At 30.9% G+C, this 23,973-nt stretch overlaps 1 protein-coding gene and 1 long non-coding RNA gene across 2 annotated transcripts in view; one reads left to right on the top strand and one right to left on the bottom strand.

The window, feature by feature from the left end:
* The window catches only part of LOC143203564 (uncharacterized), a 509,963-nt gene that overhangs the window by 481,967 nt on the left and 4,023 nt on the right, over positions 1 to 23,973 (bottom strand). Inside the window, exon 2 of the long non-coding RNA XR_013007372.1 lies at positions 11,636 to 11,684. This is a non-coding gene — a long non-coding RNA (uncharacterized LOC143203564). The remainder of the gene's footprint in view (positions 1 to 11,635; positions 11,685 to 23,973) is intronic.
* LOC143203562 (uncharacterized) overlaps positions 1 to 23,973 on the top strand; it is a 275,686-nt gene that overhangs the window by 247,714 nt on the left and 3,999 nt on the right. The window contains exons 3-5 of the mRNA XM_076415769.1: positions 3,207 to 3,318; positions 17,765 to 17,850; positions 17,904 to 17,999. Of these exons, the coding sequence (XP_076271884.1) occupies positions 3,207 to 3,318; positions 17,765 to 17,850; positions 17,904 to 17,999 (294 nt within the window). The remainder of the gene's footprint in view (positions 1 to 3,206; positions 3,319 to 17,764; positions 17,851 to 17,903; positions 18,000 to 23,973) is intronic.

The raw sequence follows: 23,973 nt of genomic DNA, 5'->3' as shown, positions 1-23,973 counted from the left end.
GTTACAAAAGTTAGTTTGATTGTGTGGCAACAGTAAGGATTAAACATGCATTTTCTTTGATCAGTCAATATGTCCAACAAAACAAGGATTTGCCATTTCTACCACCATTCTACATATATTTATGGCCCTATCAAGGTAAAGTTAATAAATAGTTCCTTCATTTACTAAACATATCTTATACAGACATAATCAGTTACAGCCGATTAATGTCAACTATAACACCCATCGTGTCTGGTCTTGTCGTTTAGCCACACACGTAAATTTAGGCCTCCGCGAGATTCTTGATAAAATATGTTTTGTTGTGTTATTTATTCCCATCATATACTGTATTGATCTTACACCACAGTAAGAAATAAATTAAACGCTGATGGCGATTCAAAGTTTTTAAAACTAAATTAACTTAGCAACGTAATATATCCTTCTTAATTATAAACAAAGGGATACGCTAGACTGAACTGATCCAGAGTTATTCCAAACCCTCTTAAATCTTAAGACATCGAACTACGCCGCTTGATTATATTGGGGAACACCGTTGGTCATTATATAATGGCAGTGTTAATTCGTTTTAAGCCTTAATCTGAAGCGATAATGCATTAGGACGTAAGACGGTATCGTGAAAATGATTAAGATAATGAAATCAACTTATCCTGGGACAATCAAATTCGATACTGGAAAAGAAAGTTCTTAAATAATCAGAAAGTTTCCTATTTGTAACCGCAAAAATATGTTCTAACAAAAATATTAAGAACTCTATTTAAAATTATTTATAAAATTATATATATATTAATTTTATTTATAAAGTTTATACACACATATATATATATATATATATATATATATATATATATATATAAATATATATATATATATAAATATATATATATATATATATATATATATATATATATATATATATATATATATAAATATATATATATATATATAAATATATATATATATATATATATATATATATATATATATAAATATATATATATATATATAAATATATATATATATATATATATATATATATATATAAATATATATATATATATATAAATATATATATATATATATATATATATATATATATATATATAAATATATATATATATATATATAAATATATATATATATATATATATATATATATATATTAAAATATATATATAATAAAACAACTAGGAAACATTCAATATTAGATAGCACAGTTATCTCCTTTTATAAGTATAACCATCTAGTAGTAGATTCTACGTGAGAAAAACTAATACAAAGCTGGCCGTTATAATATAAAGAACTAGAATAATATAAAATATATATGTACATAGATATATAAAATAATCTGAAAATAAAAGACAATGTTGATGAAATAAGAAGCATAAACTAGGAAGAAAATGCAATAGAAAAGCCTCAATCATTAGTTTTGTATAGATCTATAGTCTTCAGAAGTCAAATTATCGTAGAAAGAGTAGAAATAACAAAAATACCTATTTTTACTATAATAAGGCATTGAATCATAATTTACTTTATTATGATTCACCTTTCTATTATATTACTCTTTATTTCAAAATAATATGATGTACACAGCCAACATACACTTATACACTATTTTCACTATAATTTACCATTCATTCACAATTTACTCTATAATGATGCACCTTTATATAATATTACGCTTTAGGGAGTATAGAGCATCACCCTTACTGTTAAACATATTTCAGTTCTTGACCCTCCTAATTTGCCAAGATATGATTATTATTTCCAACAGAATAATAAACTATTTCGACTATAATAAGAACATTCAATCATTATTTACTGTATTATCATACATCTTTCTATTATATTACACTCTATTCAAAATAATGTGTTGTTTACAGCCAACGTATACTTATATATACAGCAACGAACTTACTGTATTTTTAAAGCATATTACACTTTTTCAGAAACCTAATTTGTTGACATATGATTATGATTTCGAACACTGAACCACAATTTCTCTGATGTTACTGCCACTTAAATAAATGATGCTAGTAATGACAAGATAAAAAATTTCACGATTTATAATAAAGTAAAGTCCTGAAACAAAAAAAATACTAAGAAAAATATATGATTTGTAAACAGCTTGTATCAATTCTAACAAAGTTTCCTCTTTAGATTATGTGTTGTCATTGACTTTAATTTAGATAATAACCATTATTAATCCCAAAACAAAATTCAAAATAAAAAGATAAATAAATAAAGCGTAGATAAATATAAAAGATGTATCACATTTCGTAATGAAACGTTATAAATTAACAAGATCAGCAAAGACAGAGTGAATATAATATGAAGTAATTAAAAAGCAATACACAACGTTTTCTCATTACAATACATCAATTACCTGAAAATGATTCTCTTTTCAGCGCACAGTAAACGATATAAATCAACGATAATTCTACTAAATCCGTTGATGGATCAAATAAACAAATAACTTTTGCTATAAAACACAACTCTTCATTAAAGTGATGCTGAATTAACAGCGGCAAAGACAAGAACAACAGCTCTTCAAAGAATCTTAAACAATTCAGCCCTACGGGACCCTTGTTTGCCCGTTTTAATACTGAATAATAAGTCGACAAACAGTAACCCTCACAAGATCGTCTGTCCCGTAAGGATAACTCATAGGAAGAGACTAAGAGGACGAATAATATTAATTTTGCTAATATTTGTTTGTCTTATTAGCTGTAAAGTATAATTATTTAAAATTTAAAAAATCGTATCATAAAGATTTAATTTTAAAATGCAGAAAAAAAAGAAAACAAACAAATAAACTGCCGTTGAATTGATCACTTCTTTTCTTTGAAAATATGTATTTGCCACTTTAAAAGGCATCGAGAGGAATTGATGGGAAATAAACAAATTTTGAGAAACAAAATTTAAAAATAAGAAAACATAATTTTTGATCCAGATAAAATATAATTTTAATTAATTATATTTAATTTAAAAAAGGCAAGCATTTTCTTACTCCAGACAAAAAAGTCCGAAATAAAACATATAACAATGCTTTATATATTTGGAAAACCAAACATAGATTTTTAAAATAAATTCCCCATAATATGCATTTGGTCCTTCAACTGGTGGTTCTTCCATTCGTTGTTAAATAACAGTTATTCTAATAGCTACGCCATAAAACCGCACATCTTTCATTTTTGTTCCTTTTTCAGATTTATTACGCCATCAACGCTGCACAGTCATTCTACCTGTTCCACGAAGAGGTCAATTTTTTAAGGAATCTCTCAAACCAGTCGCTAATTGACCACGACATCACCTCAGAAAGTAAGTTAGTTTATTATGTATTATATAAGAATTTTAATTGATTAAATTAAATCAATTTATTGTTGTTGGATACTTTTTATTAGGAATTTCAGTAGGATTCATAATTGTGAAATCTACAATATTACTTGCTACTTCCGACAATTTAATGATTGATATTAAAAAAAATCCTATATATATTTCACAGGTCAATAGATAAGTCCCTGACCTGACACATAGATTGCGCTACTAGAAGAATTAAGTCCATATGTCTTTTAGTTAACCCTAACCCTCAAAAGATGCGTGTATAAATTTAACAACTGTCGGATCATTAGTTTATGAATTATAGCATTTGATAAAAAGGAATTTCCCGTGTTGCTAAAATATTGCTTTTTAAAGCGAAAAAATACAGTTGAAGCAAAAACTTGGCTTGATGCCGAGTTTCAGTACACTGCCCCAGGAAAATCAACCATCAAGTATTGGTATGCTAAGTTTAGGCGTGGTTAAATGAGCACCGAAGACGGTGAACGCAGCGGACGCCCAAAAGAAGTTGTTACCGACGAAAACATTTAAAAAATCGATAAAATGCTTTTGAATGACCGTAAATTAAAAGTGAATAAAATAGCAAACACTCTAAAGATATCAACTGAACGTGTACATCATACCATTCACGAATATTTGGATATGAGAAAGCTCTGTGCAAAGTGGCTGCCGCGTAAGCTCACTTTTGACCAAAAACAACGACGAGTTGATGATTCGGAGCAGTGTTTCAAGATGATCAAGAGGAATAAACCCGAGTTTTTGCGTCGATATGTGACAATGGATGAAACATGGCTCCATCACACCACCAGCTTCACCAAGACAATGCACCGTGTCACAAGTTAGTGAAAACGATGGCAAAAATCCATGAATTGGGCTTCGAATTGCTTTCTCATCCACCGTATTCTCCAGATCTGGCCACCAAAAACTATTTCCTGTTCTCAGATCTCTTCGAAATGTTCTTCGAATGAAGAGCTGATTGCCGAAACTGAGGCCTATTTTGAAGGAAAAAAAAAAGTTGGAGGGTCGCTATAATCAATGTATCACCCTTGAAGGGAATTATGTTGAATAAAAAAAACTAATTTTGAAAAAAAATAATTTTACTAAGGTAGACCGGGGACTTTTCAATTGACCTGTTATGTCAGCCAAATTATACTCAATATCAGTTTTATTTGGTTTGAAATTTTTTTCGAGATGATCAGCCGATGCTTCCTCTTTTTCTTGAGTGCTGCGTATTCAACTTTCACGCGGGTCTCTTATAGGTGGACTGTTATCGTCACGTTGACATTATCGTCTAAGTATTTGGTGTCTTTCTAGACGAAATTATCTGTTTCCTTGTCATCTGTCATTAAATCTCCCTAATAGTTATTTATGGATTTACTTTTAATTTGCAGTATTTCCCTTTTCAACGTTTGTGTTTTATTGTTCAAACTATTTTTATTTTCATGCATTCTATTTTGTTGCCATTTTTTTCGTACCTTTCGTTGTTTATCTACCATTTCTTCGATTCCTTTAGAATAATGAATTCCGTTAATTGTACTTTTAATAATTGAAGTATTTTTCATATAGTAGCTGCTTCAAAATTTAATTTTTCAACTGTCTTAAGTGATACATTTAGTTGATTTCGATTATTCCACTTTTTAAGCAAATCCTTCCCAGTGTGTTCTCTTGTTTGCTAACGCTGGGCCTGCCTCTATGCGTTGGGTTTTGCTTTTTTTCTTATTATGTTTTCACTCAATGTCAGAATCCCTGACGTGAGATCTGAACTTTGGTTAAAGCCTTCCTCGACTTCTATATAGTTGGATATTATGTTTCTGCTACTATTTTGGACGGACTATAATGCTTTAGACAAAGAAAAATAACACAAATGGATTTCAGAAATTAAACGTAATCTCTCCCTTCTCCAAAATGTCTCATATTATTTATTAATGCTTACTCGAGACACGGAAATGTACAAAATATTTACCCAATACTTTGTCCTCTCCGTCCTCTCTTAAAAAAAAGTCAACCCCCGCAAATACGTACGAACTCGCGGAAAAAGCATTTCATAAGGCAATTACGAGAATCGGCGGCAAAATAACAGATTTTTTTGCCGGCCCCTCCCCCAACGCCGAGCGCGTACGAAACGAACGAAAAGCATATTAAATTTACGAAAAAGGAAAACCTTAAAATCCGACGGAATACGGAGGGAAAAACCGCCGAAAAGTTCCTCTCGGAAAATCACCTTTCCATCAGCCAAATGGAACTCTTAGGTGGGTATGTGGGAATAAAAAGGGTCTGGTTACAACAATATAGGAAAATAAGGTTGAAATAAAATAGGTATATAATTTGAGAGTCCCCAATAAACGAATTACAATGTTAATCGTTCGTAATATCATCCCATTGTTACTGTTATTTTTCAAATTAGATAAAAAGAACGATCAACTAAAGTGAATTTGTCTTAATTGATAAAATTAATCGTCACACTAGGATCCAATATCAGCCACGACAAACCTCCAACTTCATCTTAACAAAGTCTAATTGTGGTTGAGAACGAGGCGTATCAAAGCAAATGAGATAAAATCTACCACCATGTGACATTCACCTTTTGTAGAAGAACATGTCCCTCAGTAAAGTTGAATAATCATGAACTTCCGCAAACAGACGACGGTAAATATCTGGGAATGCATTTCAATCAATGTTTGACATGGAAAAAAACGTATAGTTACAAAACGCAAACAGCTTGGGCGTAAACTAAGCCAAATGTACAGGCTGATAGAGTCTAAATCTAATTTATCATTGGATAACAAAGTTTTACCGTATAAGTCAATACCTAGGCCAATCTGTACCTATGGTGTTAAACTGTGGGGTACTACTAGCAAATCTAACATAGATATCCTCCATAATCATCGTCGATGACCCATATTACGTGTCCAATAAACTGATTCAGCGCGATATCCCCATAGGATAATATTTAAATTAAAAGTTGTACAGTAGATCACTTACTAAAGTGATCTACTACATGTCAGGATAGTTGTATTATATAACTGAAATCAACCTGAATACAACCGTTAAGCAACCTAATTTAACTGTCCAATTAACTGATTTTGAAATGTATCTACATAAAATGATAGTGTGTAAAAAAACACTCAAAAATTAATTTTATAGAAACTATGGTGAAGCTGGTCAGCCATCTATCCATTGTCGGCTTTCATTTCAACTGTTTAAAAATGGTGTTTTGATATCAATGGCCAATAACAACCCGGAAGACCAAAAACATTCAAAGATAATGAGTCAAGAGACGTATTGAACACTCGAATTCTCAAAAAACTTTCAAACAGCTTAGCAAATGATGCATCAACTGTTCTCAAATGTGTGAAGTTTTCTATAGCATACTGTGACTAGCGATAAAAAGTGGCTCTACCACAATAATCTCAAGCGCAAAAGTCATGGATTAACCCAGCAGAAACATCCAAATCGACAATGAATCGGAATATTGATGGCCATAAAGTCTTCGGTATGGTCCAATGAATTACGAGTTACTAATCCTGAATAAAACTATTACCACAGATGTCTACCGATATTAAACGAACATATTTCAGGACGTATTGTTGGGTACGCCAGCAAAAAAGACCTGCAATAACGAGTAACAGATACAGAAATTCCCACAGTAAGAACCTAATAATATTGTCAAATTTATATCAATTAAGTTGTCCGCATACAAAATTATATTATGTTCTTTTTTACATCAACGGTGACTATAATGCTCAAAGGTACTTGGCAGTAATATCATTTCTTTCTAATACCGACAAAACATGTTGAATTTCCATAATAGATCATAAAAAATAAATTAATAATTAGCTCAGCTTCCCTCCATAATCTTATTTAATTATTATATTAATTATATTTTAATTTTCAAGAATTTTTCAATAAATATCCTAACCTAGGCAATATAATATATTTATAATTTTTATGACGATCAAAACTCTATTACACGTCTTTTTCAAGACGATTTTTTCTTAAGTGGTAACAAAATGTATGCCACTATACCACTTCTATCTCGGCTGGAGTTCCACAAGGTAGCGTCTTAGGATCTTTGCTGTATCTGCTCTACAGTGCTGACATTCCAACAACAAAATAAACACTTCTTGGAACCTTTGCTGATGACACAATTATTATAGCAAAAGACATATCTCTGCCTAGGGCAATAAAAAAAGTGTAAATGGCAGTCAACAAAATCTACAAATGGACGAAAGATTGGAAAATTCAACTTAATAGCTCCAAATCTGTCCACGTTAATTTTGCATTGAGGCGAAATAACAAAAACTTAATTATATCACTCAATGGATGCCCGATTCCTCAAGAAGAATCAGCTAAATACCTTGGAATCCATCTTGACGGTAGATTAAATTGGAAACATGTTAGACAAAAAGCAAAACACATTAGAACCAAAATAAAACAACTATACTGGTTAGTCGGAAGATACTCTCAACTTGATTTAAAATCAAAGAGGTTGTTCTATAATACAATTATAAAGCCAATTTGGACCTATGGGGTGCAAATATGGGGTTGCACTAAAAATTCAAATGAACTAGTCATACAATGCTGTAAAAACAAGGTTGTTCGATTGATTACCAATGCCTATCGCTTTGTATCTAATGAAGAACTGCACGATGACCTGGAAATCAAATGTATTTGCGAAGTTATTCAATATTTCGTCTTGAAACACGAAAGAAGATTACTAAATCATACTAACGTGGAAGCAATACAACTGCTGGACAGCGCGCAGGATGTCAGGAGATTGAAACGAACAAAACCATACGAACTTATATAACGTGTATATATTTAGTGTAAACGAAAAGTAAGTAAATGAAGAAATAAGTGTAAACGAAGTGTAAGTGAAAAGTAGTAATAAATTAATTGTCAATTAAGATTGTACTAAGCGTATTTAATAAAAATGTGATAAAAAAAGACTATACCAGCTCTGAGGATTAGGAGCCCACAAGACAATATTAGTAAATGGAGCTTTTCTTTATTTTGTATAATACAAAAGAGAAAGTTCTGCTGAACAACTACAAAATATTTTTGAATTGCTGTGGAAATATAATTTATCGACACATATGTATAAATATCTTTATCTTGGATATTTGAGAACCATTAATTTCGACATTTATTTACAATAGGTACTCTTGGTTGCCAAAAAAAAACTTGAACCGAGTGACCAGAAACAATCAGTTTTCAAGGGATAATAATATAATTATTACAATCAGTTTATAATCAGACAAAAACACTCGACAATCAAAGATGTCCATAAAATAACAATCATCAATATTGAAGAATCTTGATAATATATATATATATATATATATATATATATATATATATATAAGTATCTCTTTTAATATTTAGATTTACAACAGAACACTGTGGTGTCAGAAGTCAAATTGAAATGAATCGAACATGCGAAAATTAAAATATCCGAAGGACAGTAATATATAGAAAACTATTGGCTTCTATACGAAGAAATTCTAAAATGCCAATACATAATAAAATTTTTAATTTTTAAGTTCTTAAACCAATATACTGCCACAAAAAGAACATGGTATGGCATTAAACAGTAATACACCCCGGTATATACAAATTGGAAATGATTGAAAGCACTACAATCGAAGAAGGAAACAAAAGACTCGCTAAGAATCACGTTAGTTCTTAATGAATGTATTATTTGACCCATGAAAACCAGACTTTTTCAGTTACTAAATGTACAACAAAATGGTTTTGAATGCCAATTTTATTTACAAGAATATCACTCTAAAGCTTTGAATTTGTAAAATCCGTCAAAATTGTTCTTTTAAATTATATTTTTATTAAATAGGATATATTTGAACTTATAACCTTATATTATATTATAAATGAGTTTTCTAATTAAAATGATTTTTTGTCACCATATTTCAATTAAATTAAAAATGTTTGATACTTTGGGTAGGACTGAAACTATCTTTTCGACTTTACTACTCCACTAAATTCTTATTCTATAAGCTGTATAATTTAGGATTATTAAATCAATATATATATATATATATATATATATATATATATATATATATATATATATATATATATATATATATATATATATATATATATATATATATATATATATATATTACGTGTTTTAAGAACTATAATATTTTGACACTAGTCAAGGATCTGGGGAAATATCTGATTTTCATCGAAAAATATAAATTAAAACACTCGATCTTACATTAGGAGAAATCTCCCATATCACATTAGAAGTATAATTTTAAATAATTCCGTTGCAATTACTACCACGATACCATAGTGACTGTTGAAACAGAACAGTGTACAAGAACAACCAGTACTAGGAAATTTTTATATAATTTTTCACCATACAACGTTAATTATATACTTACCAACACTAAACTATAAATTTAATAAAACATATATAAATATATCAAAATATAACAACCAGAGTAAAAACAAATGATTAAAATGTAAATATAGAATAATGCTGAAATATTATAATTGAAAGAAAGATTGAACTTCATATAATATCAAATTAATATTAAGATTATAAAACTTATCATCAAAACAGATAATAGTTAAACACTATACTACAGACGTAACAAATATAAATATATATACGGCCAATAAAAATATAAACGATATAAATTAAATAACAATATAAATGAACAATTTAAATGTTAATATAGAATAATGCTGAATGATTATAACAGGTGAATATTGATAAAATTAGAAAAAACTAATTAGCAAGCAAATAATATAATTTTTCATCATATAACGTTAATTATTAGCAACACAATATTATAAATATATATAAACTAGCGACCCGCCCCGGCTTCGCACGGGTGCAATGCTGATACTAAATTAAATACACTACAGAAAAAATATGAACGTTGTATATAAAAACATAGCGGCCCGCTTCGACTTTGAACGGGCATAAAATATATAGGCCTATGTCACTCAATGAAAACATGATTAAAATCGATCCAGTATTTTTGGTTCATTCATTACTGCCCTTGGCCTGCACGCATTAAATTTGGAGTAAAACAATTCCTCTTCCCCTACACTTACTATGAAGATTTCCTGCTATCTTTGGAATATCTAAATTCATACAATTTTTATAACATTACACATTTTTAAACGCAAATTTTAAATTTGTAATATCTCCGAAAATATTTGTTTAATTTACATGCTGTAAGGAACCATATTGATCTATATTAATTGCACACTGTATTTAAGGTACTTAATTCGATAAGGATTAATGCCGTATTGCTTAAAATAGCTTCGTAAATAAGCCATTTTCTCACGTAAAAAGTAAACAATAAAAATGGTTAATGTGGGTTATCCCTAAAAGATAAAAATATACCATCGCGGACTTTTTTGTAGACCTTTTTATGGTGTACAATACTGTAGTACATTAATTTGATCTAACTCGTAGGGTTAGGCAGCGTTTTTGCTAATTGCTAAATAAGCCTAAAAAATAGGTTAATTTACGACATCACGTTAGAAACCTCTAAAATTAGCAATGTTGCCTCAGTATATTATGCATGTATTATACATATGAACCTTCCTCTTGAATCACTCTATCTATTGAAAAAAACCGCATCAAAATCCGTTGCGTAGTTTTAAAGATTTAAGCGCACATAGGGATATAGGGACAGAAAAGGCGACTTTGTTTTATACTATGTAGTGATTATAATTATATAAATATTCATCAAATCAGAAAATAGCTAGTTAGCAAACAAAATTTAACAAAGCCGCATAATTTAAAACAAATTAGAATCAAAATGCATCAGTTAAAACTAGTAAAGAATTTTTAAAAATATTCTATATTCAAGTTTTGTTGATAAATGAATCAATTAAATTAAAAAATAATAATTAAATAAATAAAAAAGACTACGTACACAATTCTAACGAAATAATGATGTTGGGTCATAATTTTTGGGATTAGAAATTAAAACCAATAAATAATTTCAAAGCCAATATTCAAGAAGTAAATATAAAGAGCTGAATAAAGCTTGATTAGAACAAATCATGAAAAAATAACATTACAGTATCTAGAATAATCTAGAATCCTTAATTTAAATAATAATCTGACGTTAATATCTCGCTATGGCCGTTCATAATTTTAACGACAATATAATTACGTTGGATCATAATTAACGGGATATAGAGTGCATCCAATAGACGATGACAGACGGCTTTTAAACCAAGCGATGGCGCATCGATACCATTAATTAATCTATGTTTGTTACACAATAAAGTCTGATACACTTACCAGAGACGTATTTCCAACGAGACTCCCTTCGAGAATCTATGACTAAGATCTGCAACAGATGAAATAATTATTTTCTAAAAGCTTGAGGGATTTTGAGACTAGAACACTAACAAAGACAACTAGAACGGTTTCACTTCTACGATAGGTAAACCAAGATAAAAAAACATTGTTGCAAGCACTATATTAAAATCTTTGAGGCTCAAATACTTGAATTTAGATTTTAAAAAATCATCAATTTAAACCTCTCGCCAGTGACAGTCTCTTGTAACAATTCCAGATTAGTGATTGACAACAATATCTTGAATGAACAACCACTATGGATATCTTGTGGATTATTATCTCCCCGCATGTGACATCCAAAACTGTACAGGAGATGCACAAAATATCAACAACATGTACGACAACAATAAGATATTGAGCTACTATTTACATTTAAAGCAGCTGCAATTATTCTAAGAATAAATTCGTCTGAATGTTATTCCATTATTGTATCAAAATATCCGCCAATGGCTTCAATGATGTTGGAGATGGAAATGTACTCCTTTTGCTCTAAAATTTCCCAGAATGATTTATTTATGTTGAGATTTGACGAACATCGCTTATTTTAACCGTCATATATCAAAGTTAATTCAAATGTATTGAGGAAATGTGTAACAGTCAATTCAACAAGATATTATTTTGCCCACAGTAAACACCATCTAATGCGTAGTTTCTACCTAAGTTCAATTTCTATCAAGCTAATTATCTTATTCTATCATCATCTTCTTTCTATTAGACCTAAAACTACAACCCTTCATAGTGGTTTTCCCAATAACAATACTATAATTTTTAAATTTAGAAGCTTTAGCTTCATTAAAATAAATCTATCAAAAAATAATGAAAGGTAAACGAATTTTTCGTAGGCATTTATGGCGAAATCGAGCTTTTAGGTAAAAGACACACCTGTGACACCAACAGCAGCATATTGGTTGGAGGCTCTCTCCAAGCTCCAGCTATGTATTGATAATGACAATATATAAACACACAGAACCTTATATAAAGAACCATAATCAAAAATAAATTTCCTTAAAGGACCGGTTCACAGCTCAATAAGAAATATTGTATGTTTAAGTTATCTGTTTGAAGAATGGTTAAAATTAATCGTCTTTTTAAAATTTATATTCAAACCTGTTAAAAAACAACTACCAGATATTTAGATCTACAAAAAATCAATTATTAATTTATGACAGTGTTATTTTTTCGCTTTTCTCTTGTAACAAATAAATAAATTGTATAAATATATATATATTAAAAATAATTAATAAATATATATATATATATATATATATATATATATATATATATATATATATATATATATATATAATACCACGTTATACTACTTGTATACTACTGGCTACATCTGTTTGAACGTTGTAACAAATAAGATATCTAAAAATAAACGTGGGAAGTGAAATTCGGGAAGCAGTATCGCAGCTGAAGCTGTAAGGTCACGAAAGATGGATAGAAGACCTCTAGTGATAACCTTATAATATTAATAAAAAATAAAAATCATAAAAATATTGTATATTTAAGTTATCTGTTTGAAGAATGGTTAAAATTAGTGTCGTCTTTTTTAAATTTACATTTAAAACTGTTTAAAAACAACTACCAGATATTTAGATCTACAAAAAATCAATTATTAATTTATGACATTGTTATTTTTTCGCTTTCCTCTTGTAACAAATAAATAAATTGTATAAATATATATATATATTAAAAATAATTAATAAATATATATATATATATATATATATATATATATATATATATATATATATATAATACCACGTTATACTACTTGTATAGTACTGGCTACATCTGTTTGAACATTGTTACAAATAAGATATCTAAAAATAAACGTGAAATCTCAAAGATCTTGTAAGTAGTTAGCAAAAGTACGGCGGTTTTAAAAATGTATGCGTGTTTCTCGGACAATTCGGAACTTGATAAACCCATCTTGTTTACCAAATTCATCAGGACCAGATGAGTTGGCCGCAGAAATAGCTTAAAGTTAGTTAAAAGAACACCTTTCAAGGAATATTGGTATCTCCACATAAAGTTCTTTTATCAGCGCTGCTTATAAAGTTGGGATTGATGAAGCAATTTCTAAAATCACTTCCCAAAGATGAAGATTGCTTCAAATATATGGTTCCAAAGTATATCTTGCTTTTAAGAAGGTCATAGAGAAGTATTTAAGCAATCAGAAAGACCTAGATCCTAACTATAAATAGATCATCAAAATAATGCTATAGGCAGGACATTTTCTTCATTCCCAGCTCAACAACTTTCCGGAGAATTTGGTTGATATGAGTGAAGATCAAGGGGTACTATTTCACTAGAATATAGATATATGGAGATAACATACCAGGGAAAATGGAGAATTTCAATGATATCAGATTATTGTTGAACGATTCAGAGAAGCCTTACTTCATTTAGAGATTCTTTCAACAAGTGGAAATAAACAAATAAGAGCCTAGCTGGAAAAAATCAGCAAAAAAACAGGTTTTAGTGTATGCTAGTAAACGCATATTATATAAAAAATATGTGTCGTTAAAAGCTTGTAACTAAAATAATATTTTTCAAGTCAATTCTCATTCATTTTAATATAATAATTCGTTTAACATTGTTGCCCAAATTGTCGAGAAAATTGTCGCCCAAAAACTTAAAGATTACATACCAAAACTAATAATCAATAATTAAATGAATTAAAGTAAAATAATAAAAGATAAAAAACTGCATAAATCAAATTTTAAAATAATAAAGTATGTATTGGACTGTAAATATCGTATTTGTAGTTGATAATAAGTTGCTGTAAATAGCCAAACAGTTTTCTTAATTATTTCAATGAGGACGAAATGGATGAAATGACATTGTCCAATCAACAATGTATTTCACTTTATGTGAATAAATCTCCTGCCTAGAAAAATATCAGAAGAAATGAAGTCCTTCTTGATGAACGAAAGTTGGTTCTGGTTTCATATTGGGACAGTTGAACTAATCAAATCTCAGACTAAATGGTCTAACTATTTTTTTACATAAAATAATAATTGATATATAATATATTACATTGCTCAAAATCTCAAGGAACTTTTCACACAGCTTAGTACCTGTTGAATAAAATATTTCCAGGTGTTGACATGCAATGCAAAAACCCCAAAAGAAGAGAAAATGGCTCCATCGCGGTTTCATTGCTTACCAGGTAAATGTGGAAGAGTTTTGTGTACTGAATTTTGAACGACGATGAAAATCGGATCAGTTGCCACAATCCCAGGCGCAAAAAGTCATGGATTAGTCCAATATATGTCAATAAACAAAAAAGAACTAATACATTTAAAAACTTAATCCATATACTTTATAACAGTAACATATAGTTACGAATCCAAAAGTCTAAAATAACCGGAAATTTCAAAATGATACCGATAATTGAAATTAAATTAAACACACTTAATTACATAAAATTAATTACATAACACAGCAGTTCGCAAGAAAAAATTTGCATAATAAACAGCTGCAAAAGTAAACAACGTTCCTAATGAATAATTGTTTTTGGAAATTTTCACGGCCCTAGAGACGGGTCAAAGAAAACTCGAACATTTCATAAAATATAAATTTCCGGCCATTCTGAGCATTATTTACACAAGATCGGTCGTCGCTTTTCACTTTACATTCCACGTCTGTTTTGACTTTCCGGCGGGCGGTGGGCGCAGGAGTCTTTGGCAGAGCCAGTTTGATATCGACTAAATTACAAAATAACTAAGAAAACTTTTCGTTGCTGCTCAATACGTCTTTTGTTCGACAGCAGTTGCGACGTACAAAAGAGAAAAAAACGGTTTGTAATTAACATAGCTTAATCATTTTCCGAGATTATAATGCAGAACTGTTGAGAATGGAAAACAATTTTCTATAAAAAACTCAATGTGGGAAAAAAACTAATATAGTACTTCCTATAAAATAGCCAATGAACGTCATAGATTACGTCGATGCATCTTGTAACAATGTTAAATTCGTTTTAAGCTTTGTGTATTGTATTGTGAACGACGATGAAAATTGGATCAGTTGCCACAATCCCAAGCGCTTAGTCCAATATATGCCAATAAACAAAAAAGAACTAATAAACTTAATCCATATACTTTATAACAGTAACTTATAGTTACGAATCCAAAAGTCTAAAGTAACCGGAAATTTCAAAATGATACCGATAATTGAAATTAAATGAAACACACTTAATTACATAAAATTCGTTATATAACACAGCAGTTCGCAAGAAAAAATTTGCATAATAAACAGCTGCAAAAGTAAACAACGTTCCTAATGAATAATTGTTTTTGGAAATTTTCATGGCCCTAGAGACGGGTCAAAGAAAACTCGAACATTTCATAAAATATAAATTTCCGGCCATTCTGAGCATTATTTACACAATATCAGTCGTCGCTTTTCACTTTACATTCCACCTCTGTTTTGACTTTCCGGCGGGCGGTGGGCGCAGGAGTCTTTGGTAGAGCCAGTTTGATATTGACTAAATTACAAAATAACTAAGAAAACTTTTCGTTGCTGCTCAATACGTCTTTTGTTCGACAGCAGTTGCGACGTACAAAAGAGAAAAAAAAACGGTTCGTAATTAACATAGCTTAATCATTTTCCGAGATTATAATGCAGAACTGTTGAGAATGGAAAGCAATTTTCTATAAAAAACTCAATGTGGGAAAAAAACTAATATAGTCCTTCCTATAAAATAGCGAATGAACGTCATAGATTACGTCGATGCATCTTGTAACAATGTTAAATTCGTTTTAAGCTTTGTGTATTGTATTGTGAACGACGATGAAAATTGGATCAGTTGCCACAATCCCAAGCGCTTAGTCCAATATATGCCAATAAACAAAAAAGAACTAATAAACTTAATCCATATACTTTATAACAGTAACTTATAGTTACGAATCCAAAAGTCTAAAGTAACCGGAAATTTCAAAATGATACCGAAAATTGAAATTAAATGAAACACACTTAATTACATAAAATTCGTTATATAACACAGCAGTTCGCAAGAAAAAATGTGCATAATATACAGCTACAAAAGTAAACAAAATAATCTTGTGAAATATACACAAAATTAAATTACGAACAAAACAAAAGTCATTAAGTATTACAATGGGTAGACCAAGTAAGGGTGCAGCCCGTATAAAGAAAAATAAGAATAAAGAAACAGTGGTTGAAAATAAGGAACGCTTCAAGCCCAGGGGTCCGCTACCTAGCCTAGGTGATTTGACAAATATTTTAACTAAACTAGAACATCAAAAAGTTATTGTCCTCGCCGGTAATCGAACCAGCGACACCAACCATGTGAGTTGAACGGTTTAACTATTACAATAATCTAACTAATTCCAATAATATTTCTACGACTTCTCATATATGGTTAGTGCTTAAAATGCAAACTGACAAAGCGATAAAATTGTACAAAGCGAAAACATTGTACCTGCCTTTGACATATGAGAATTTCCCTCTACTTCCCCGGATTCCGCCATCAGATCCTGATTTGGTTCCAATGGGACCACCTCGGAAGTGCACTCTTTCGAATAAAAAAATGATTTTGAAAATCGGTCCACAATTGACAAAGAAATCCGCGAGCATACATTTGAAAAATATATATACAGTAACATAGAACCTTCTCCTTTTTTGAAGTCGCTTAAAAATATGATGAAGCGCCTTTGCAACCAGAAAAATTGCAAAATCCACGAAATACTTTGATGGAGAACACCACTCTACCCACCATATTAACCAGACATTGATCCGCCTGATCATTATTTATTTTAATTGATGACTTATGGCCTGTCTAAACGAATTTTCATCAGATCACAGGAAGATACCGATAAATGATTCAATAAATTAGTATTATTAATATTTTTTCAATTAATAAACATAAAAATAGAACATTTTCCGATTTGTACTACAGATTATAACACTAACAAAAACCGAAATTAATCTACGTAGAGCAAACTTAAAAACGCAGAGTTCATTATATCTAGATTAACCCTATATTTATCAATTCGTTATAAATCTATAATGAAACTGATAACGATTTTTTTTCAGCTTCGGCGGCATTTTCGGCATTAATTTTCTTCTTTTCCTCCTGCGGTATCGTGACTACGCTCCTGCTATTTTACGGCATCTATAAGGTACCAGACGTTACATTAACGACTTCTAATTTTTAACGTCAACCTTATTTTAGGACATCAAATATTTGCTGATTCCCTGGATTATCAACATGACCTTCTTCACGACAGTCGACGTGATTTATATCGTTTTCGGGTTAATAGTACACGCGGTAAGTATTCGATAGTAATAAGAGACTTTTTTAAAGGCATAGAATAAAGAAATTTAGAAGTGAAAGTTATATAGAAAAATCGGGTCGCACGTTTAAGCTTTTCGGAATCCCCGTTACGCGGCCCAATGTAAATGAAAAATGCAACAGCTATATGAGTGTTTCTCTTTCGTTCGGCTTCGGTATTAATAATTCTAACCTAAACAGTTAACGGCCATTTTTAGGTGATATAATTTGTATTGTTTATATACGTCAAGTTTTTCGGTATGTGTTTTTATATATATTTAACAATTACTTTAGATTATTCTGTGTATTTTAATTTATTAGTTTAATAAAAAGAAAATCTTAAGGGGATCTCTTATGATCTCCTGTGTAGGTCCAGGAAAGTTTGTAATCATTTTAAAGATGAAGACTATAGACCAAAATGTGGAAAGCCATGGCTGAAATAAGATGTAATTCCTACTAGTAATTTAAATACTAAATATTTTGAAAATAATAATGATTTATTGCATTGAAATAATTAGGCAGTATTTATTGAGATTATTTTCCTTTACTACAAGACAAGGAACATATGCCCCCAATGGCAATATTCACATAAGTTTTTTGAGGCTGATAGATATGAAGGAGATTCTTCTACCACAACAAGACCCAGAAGTATGTATATAATAAGAAAAATGCAGTAGCACGGGATATAAACTGTTATCGAAGATATTCGCTTGCCTTCTAGAAGAAGGTTCCTTTTTGCTGCTGGAGTAACCTCTAATTTTGGTCGCTAGTTCAGAAACTTGACTATATATACCGAACTGCAGTTGTCATATTTGATAAAATGTACCTCAATTTAGGTAGATTGTTAATTTAGTTGATTCTAAAAAATAATACAACAGAACCATTAATAGTTATATTATCTTATTTTAATGTTTGTTTTAAATATTAGAGAGAAAATATCAGTGAACTACATGTTCTGGGTAGTGGAGATATCTCTGTGATTATATCAATGTCTTTATGGTCAAGGAAAATTAATGTTGTTGTAATACCTCAATAAAATATATTTAAATATATTTATTATCCCAGTAACATTAAAAGATTTTTTTTAATTTCCCGCTAAAACTTTTTACTATACATTTTTAAATTTCCCGCCGTAACTAACTGTCATACGGCGCATGCGTAAGCGCCATCACACGGGGATTTCGAACGTAACTAAGAACCAATTTTAACATAGGACATGCGCTTCTAAGTTTCGTTATTCTATGTCTAAACGTTAAAGATCGCTAGTTACAGGAAACTGTAATCTGATCCGTTCGAAAATATTAGGTTATTTTGTCGATTTTACGTGACAAAATATATTCACTTTAAAAGATATTCTATATATATAGTAAATTAATGATCAATAAACTATCAATGATGGGATATTTTTCATCTATTCTTATAGGTAACCCTCTTTAATTTGAAGCTTGATTGTGAGAAATCGATACATTGTATAGTCTATTCAACGTTTATTTGTATATGCATCATCAAGATGTTTAACGTATTGCTTGTCGTAATTTGTAAATTCGTTTTAGAATCAGACAGTATTTTCCTTCTTATTTTATTCTAGTTAAAAAGAGACACAATATCGTCTGATTAGTTCGAACATATAAACGAACGAGCCTGTCAAAGTCGTCCAGTTGTCAGACGTATCAAAATTCTTGAAAGCACTAGTGATAAGAGGTTATAACTCTAACCTATAGACTATTGTGGCTGTATAATTAACTGTAATTTTTAGATGTAGTATAATGTTAAAAGAAATTATGTTTGATAACATTTTTGTTCAACTATTTTATTTAGATTAGAACTTTGACGACACAAATTTCGATGATCCATATACAAAGAAACTTTGAATAGACTATCGTTTTTTGTTTTTTTCTATTCAATGTCTTGTCCATCGATAGCCACTAATTCTCTCCACCCTTCAATTTATTTTCATTTGTTGTTATCTTCGTAAGTAGTAAAGTGCTGCTTAGACAGGTCACAACTCATATATCGGAACAAGTACTAATTAGATGGAGCAAGGTCTGGAGAATACGGAGGGTGGGGTATCACATCATATTTTAATATTTCCAAGTATGTTTTCACCGATTTTGCAACATATGGTTGAGTATTGTCATGTTGAAAAAGGATATATTTGTGTCTTTGCTCGTACTTATTAGGTTTTAGCAGTTCACACCAAGCAGATTCCACCAAATGCAGACTATTAGCTTGAATCCATTGATAATTGGCTTTGCCGTTGATGTTAATGCATGACCAGGTAGTACCCATGTTTTTTTTCACTTTGGAATGATATAGTGGATCCACTTTCATCACTAGTAATAGTACGATGCAAAAAAAACTTTGAATAGACTATCTTTTTCTGTTTTTTTTTATTCAATGTTTTATCCATCGATAGCCACTAATTCTCTCCACCCCTCAGGCAATTTCTTTTCATTTGTTGTTATCTTCGTAAGTAGCAAAGTGCTGCTTAGACAGGTCACAACTCATATATCGGAACAAATAGTAATTAGATGGAGCAAGGTCTGGAGAATACGGAGGGTGGGGTATCACATCATATTTTAATATTTCCAAGTATGTTTTCACCGATTTTGCAACATATGGTTGAGTATTGTCATGTTGAAAAAGGATATATTTGTGTCTTTGCTCGTACTTATGAGGTTTTAGCAGTTCACACCAAGCGGATTCCACCAAATGCAAAGTATTAGCTTGAACCCATGGATAATAGGCTTTGCCGTTAATGTTGATGCATGACCAGGTAGTACCCATGTTTTTTTTCACTTTGGAATGATATAGTGGATCCACTTTCATCACTAGTAATAGTACGATGCAAAAAAAACTTTGAATAGACTATCTTTTTCTGTTTTTTTTTATTCAATGTTTTATCCATCGATAGCCACTAATTCTCTCCACCCCTCAGGCAATTTCTTTTCATTTGTTGTTATCTTCGTAAGTAGCAAAGTGCTGCTTAGACAGGTCACAACTCATATATCGGAACAAATAGTAATTAGATGGAGCAAGGTCTGGAGAATACGGAAGGTGGGGTATCACATCATATTTTAATATTTCCAAGTATGTTTTCACCGATTTTGCAACATATGGTTTAGTATTGTCATGTTGAAAAAGGATATATTTGTGTCTTTGCTCGTACTTATGAGGTTTTAGCAGTTCACACCAAGCGGATTCCACCAAATGCAAAGTATTAGCTTGAACCCATGGATAATAGGCTTTGCCGTTAATGTTGATGCATGACCAGGTAGTACCCATGTTTTTTTTTTACTTTGGAATGATATAGTGGATCCACTTTTCATCACTAGCAATAGTACGATGCAAAAAACTTTCTTTGTCTGTTGGCTTCAATTCATACGGCACAAAATATCCAAGTTTTTGGATCAATCTCGTGTTCTTCAAGGGATTGTAAGGGATTTCTTGTATTACTCCCAATAATTCTTCATATTCATCTTGCTTTACATGGACCATCATCGAGTAATGCCTTCAAACCTCGTCTTTTTCAATTTTTTTGACTGTCCAGAATCTTCTTTGTATTCGGTCTCAAAATCATCTCTTTTAAAATGTGAAAACCAGTATTCAAATGTTGAAATCGATGGAATATGATTACCATAAGCTTCATACAGTATTCGGTGACCTTCAGGCGCCTTTTCCCTCAAATTAAAGTAAAAAAGAAAAAAATGTTTGTTTGCATTTCAACGAAATGAACTTCGAAAAGTGAAGGCAAAGTTTCAACATGAAGTGGTTTCTATTGTAAATCATTTAAAAGTAGTTTATAGGCCATATAACACAGTATTTTTCAAAAAGAATTTAAAATCAGTCACTTTAAATGCGCGTTTAGTCAAAAAGGATACAACTTGAGGGATATAAACAAGAAGCTCCACTAAATAAACAAAATGATCTAATGCTATAAAAAGGAAATACAAAAACGTAATAACAAACGTTTCTCTAGCATTCCATACATTTCTTTATAGTGCATTGGCATTTTATTGAGAAACAAAACATAAAAGCACTGTTTAAATCAGACAGGAAGATGTATCAGGCGCCCGCTAACCCCACAGTCGAAAGGGTAACCAAGGTAAAGGTAACAGAAGGTGTATAAGGTTAAGTGTGGGAAACTGTACATAGTAGAAAGTGATAAATGTATGTATAAAATTACATAAACGATATATGATGAACACAGTTCCGTCAGCTGAAGAACACTCGAAGTCCTAGTCACTTCACAACCCTATATATATAATCTTAGTCATGAAAGGTTATTAATTAAGTTGGATAACTGATTGAAAAACACTCAGTAGTAGAACTCCTGACCTGAACATATAACCTATAGCAATAGGGAAATATCATCTAGTTTTAGTCAACAATTCAAATCGTTAAGCCAATCTAAGCCATGTCTAGAATATTCTTACACCTTTTGCTGTGCGAGGCTCAGAGCTGTCATACAGCAAAATTACTTTATCATTTTAGTCGTTTATTTTTCCACAGTGCACATCTCAAACGAATCAAGTAGCCTTGATTTCTGATGCATAACCCTGCTTAAATAATCAGGCTAGCCAGTAGCTTCAAACCATGAATGTTGGACTATTATATTGATGATAGTAACGATTGATAACATAATAATATTATTCTTGTTGTTGTCAAGCTTTTTTAAACGCTAAAGAAACTACTTCTAGTAAAATGAATGAATCCTAATCATGAGCAGAATCAGAATCATGAAATCATTTTAGAAGCGACAGGGAAAACAGAATATCACTCCTCATATTATCCTATAAGTTTATTATCTATATTGATAAAAGCTCTTGAGAAATTATACATAAAGGGGCTTAAAAATATGTTAAAGAAGGAAATATTTTTCGAGAACATCAATTTGGGTTTCCTAATAAGCACGAAACTATAGAATAAGTACATAAACTGGTAAAGAAGATAAATCTAGACCCAAATTCCAAAAGGTATTGTTCAGCTGTACGATGGTCACTATTTATATTTCGGGAATAGGAAAAAAACAAATAGTTAAGCTGCCAATATATTTTTATTGTTTTTCAAAGTACTCGCCACGATGATACACTTTGGAACACGCTTAAACCAATTTTCAAAGCATTTATTCCATTCCGAATGAGATATCTTCAAAACATGATTTTGGAACGCTTCAGTAGCTTCTTCGAGCGATGAAAATCGTTGACCACGCGGTTTAGTCTTCACGGATAGGAACAAAAAGAAGTCATTGGGTGCTAAATCAGGGCTGTACGGCGGATGACCCATCAATTCGATGTTTTGAGTGCTCAAATAGTCTCTTGTTTGAGATCTCGCATTGTCATGATGAAGAACAATCCGGCATCTCTTGTTTGTTTTCCTTATTTCACCGAAGACTTCTGGAAAACAAATGGTTGTGTACCAATCAGAATTTACTGTTCTACGATCGATACTAGAGGCACTGTTGCAATATGACCAGTTTTCCCGAAGACCACCAATCGACACGAGCCTTTTTTTGATCGATTATCAAATTGTGTGGGATCCAACGCGAAGATAACTTTTGCACAGCTAAGTGTTCATATAAAATCGCATATATGCTGATGGAACTAATGCTTAGGGATGCCTCAATGTCACAATAGCCGACATGACGATCTTGCTTAATTATTTCGCACACACCATCGATGTTTTCTGGCACAACAGCCGACTTTGGACGACCTTCACGAAACTCGTCGGACATCGAATTACGACCACGACTGAATTCATTAAACCAGCGAAACACGGTGGTTTATAATGGAGCTTCATCGCCAAAAAGGCAAATTAAGTTGATTGATACACTCTTGTTGTGGTAATCCACGTCGAAAATCGTAAAAAATCAATCGCACAAAAATGTTCACGATTCAGTCCGATTTTTTGTCGAGACGAAATTTTCAACTAAACATAAAATAAACAAATAGCGTCCGTGCGACAAAATGTT

This window comes from Rhynchophorus ferrugineus, unplaced genomic scaffold (assembly GCF_030347505.1).
Source record: "Rhynchophorus ferrugineus isolate W39M unplaced genomic scaffold, kcgeb_rfMv2 rfM10, whole genome shotgun sequence".
NCBI lineage: Eukaryota > Metazoa > Arthropoda > Insecta > Coleoptera > Curculionidae > Rhynchophorus > Rhynchophorus ferrugineus.
The sequence above is the reverse complement of the archived record's forward strand: the minus strand, read 5'-3'. Positions and strand labels throughout refer to the sequence as shown.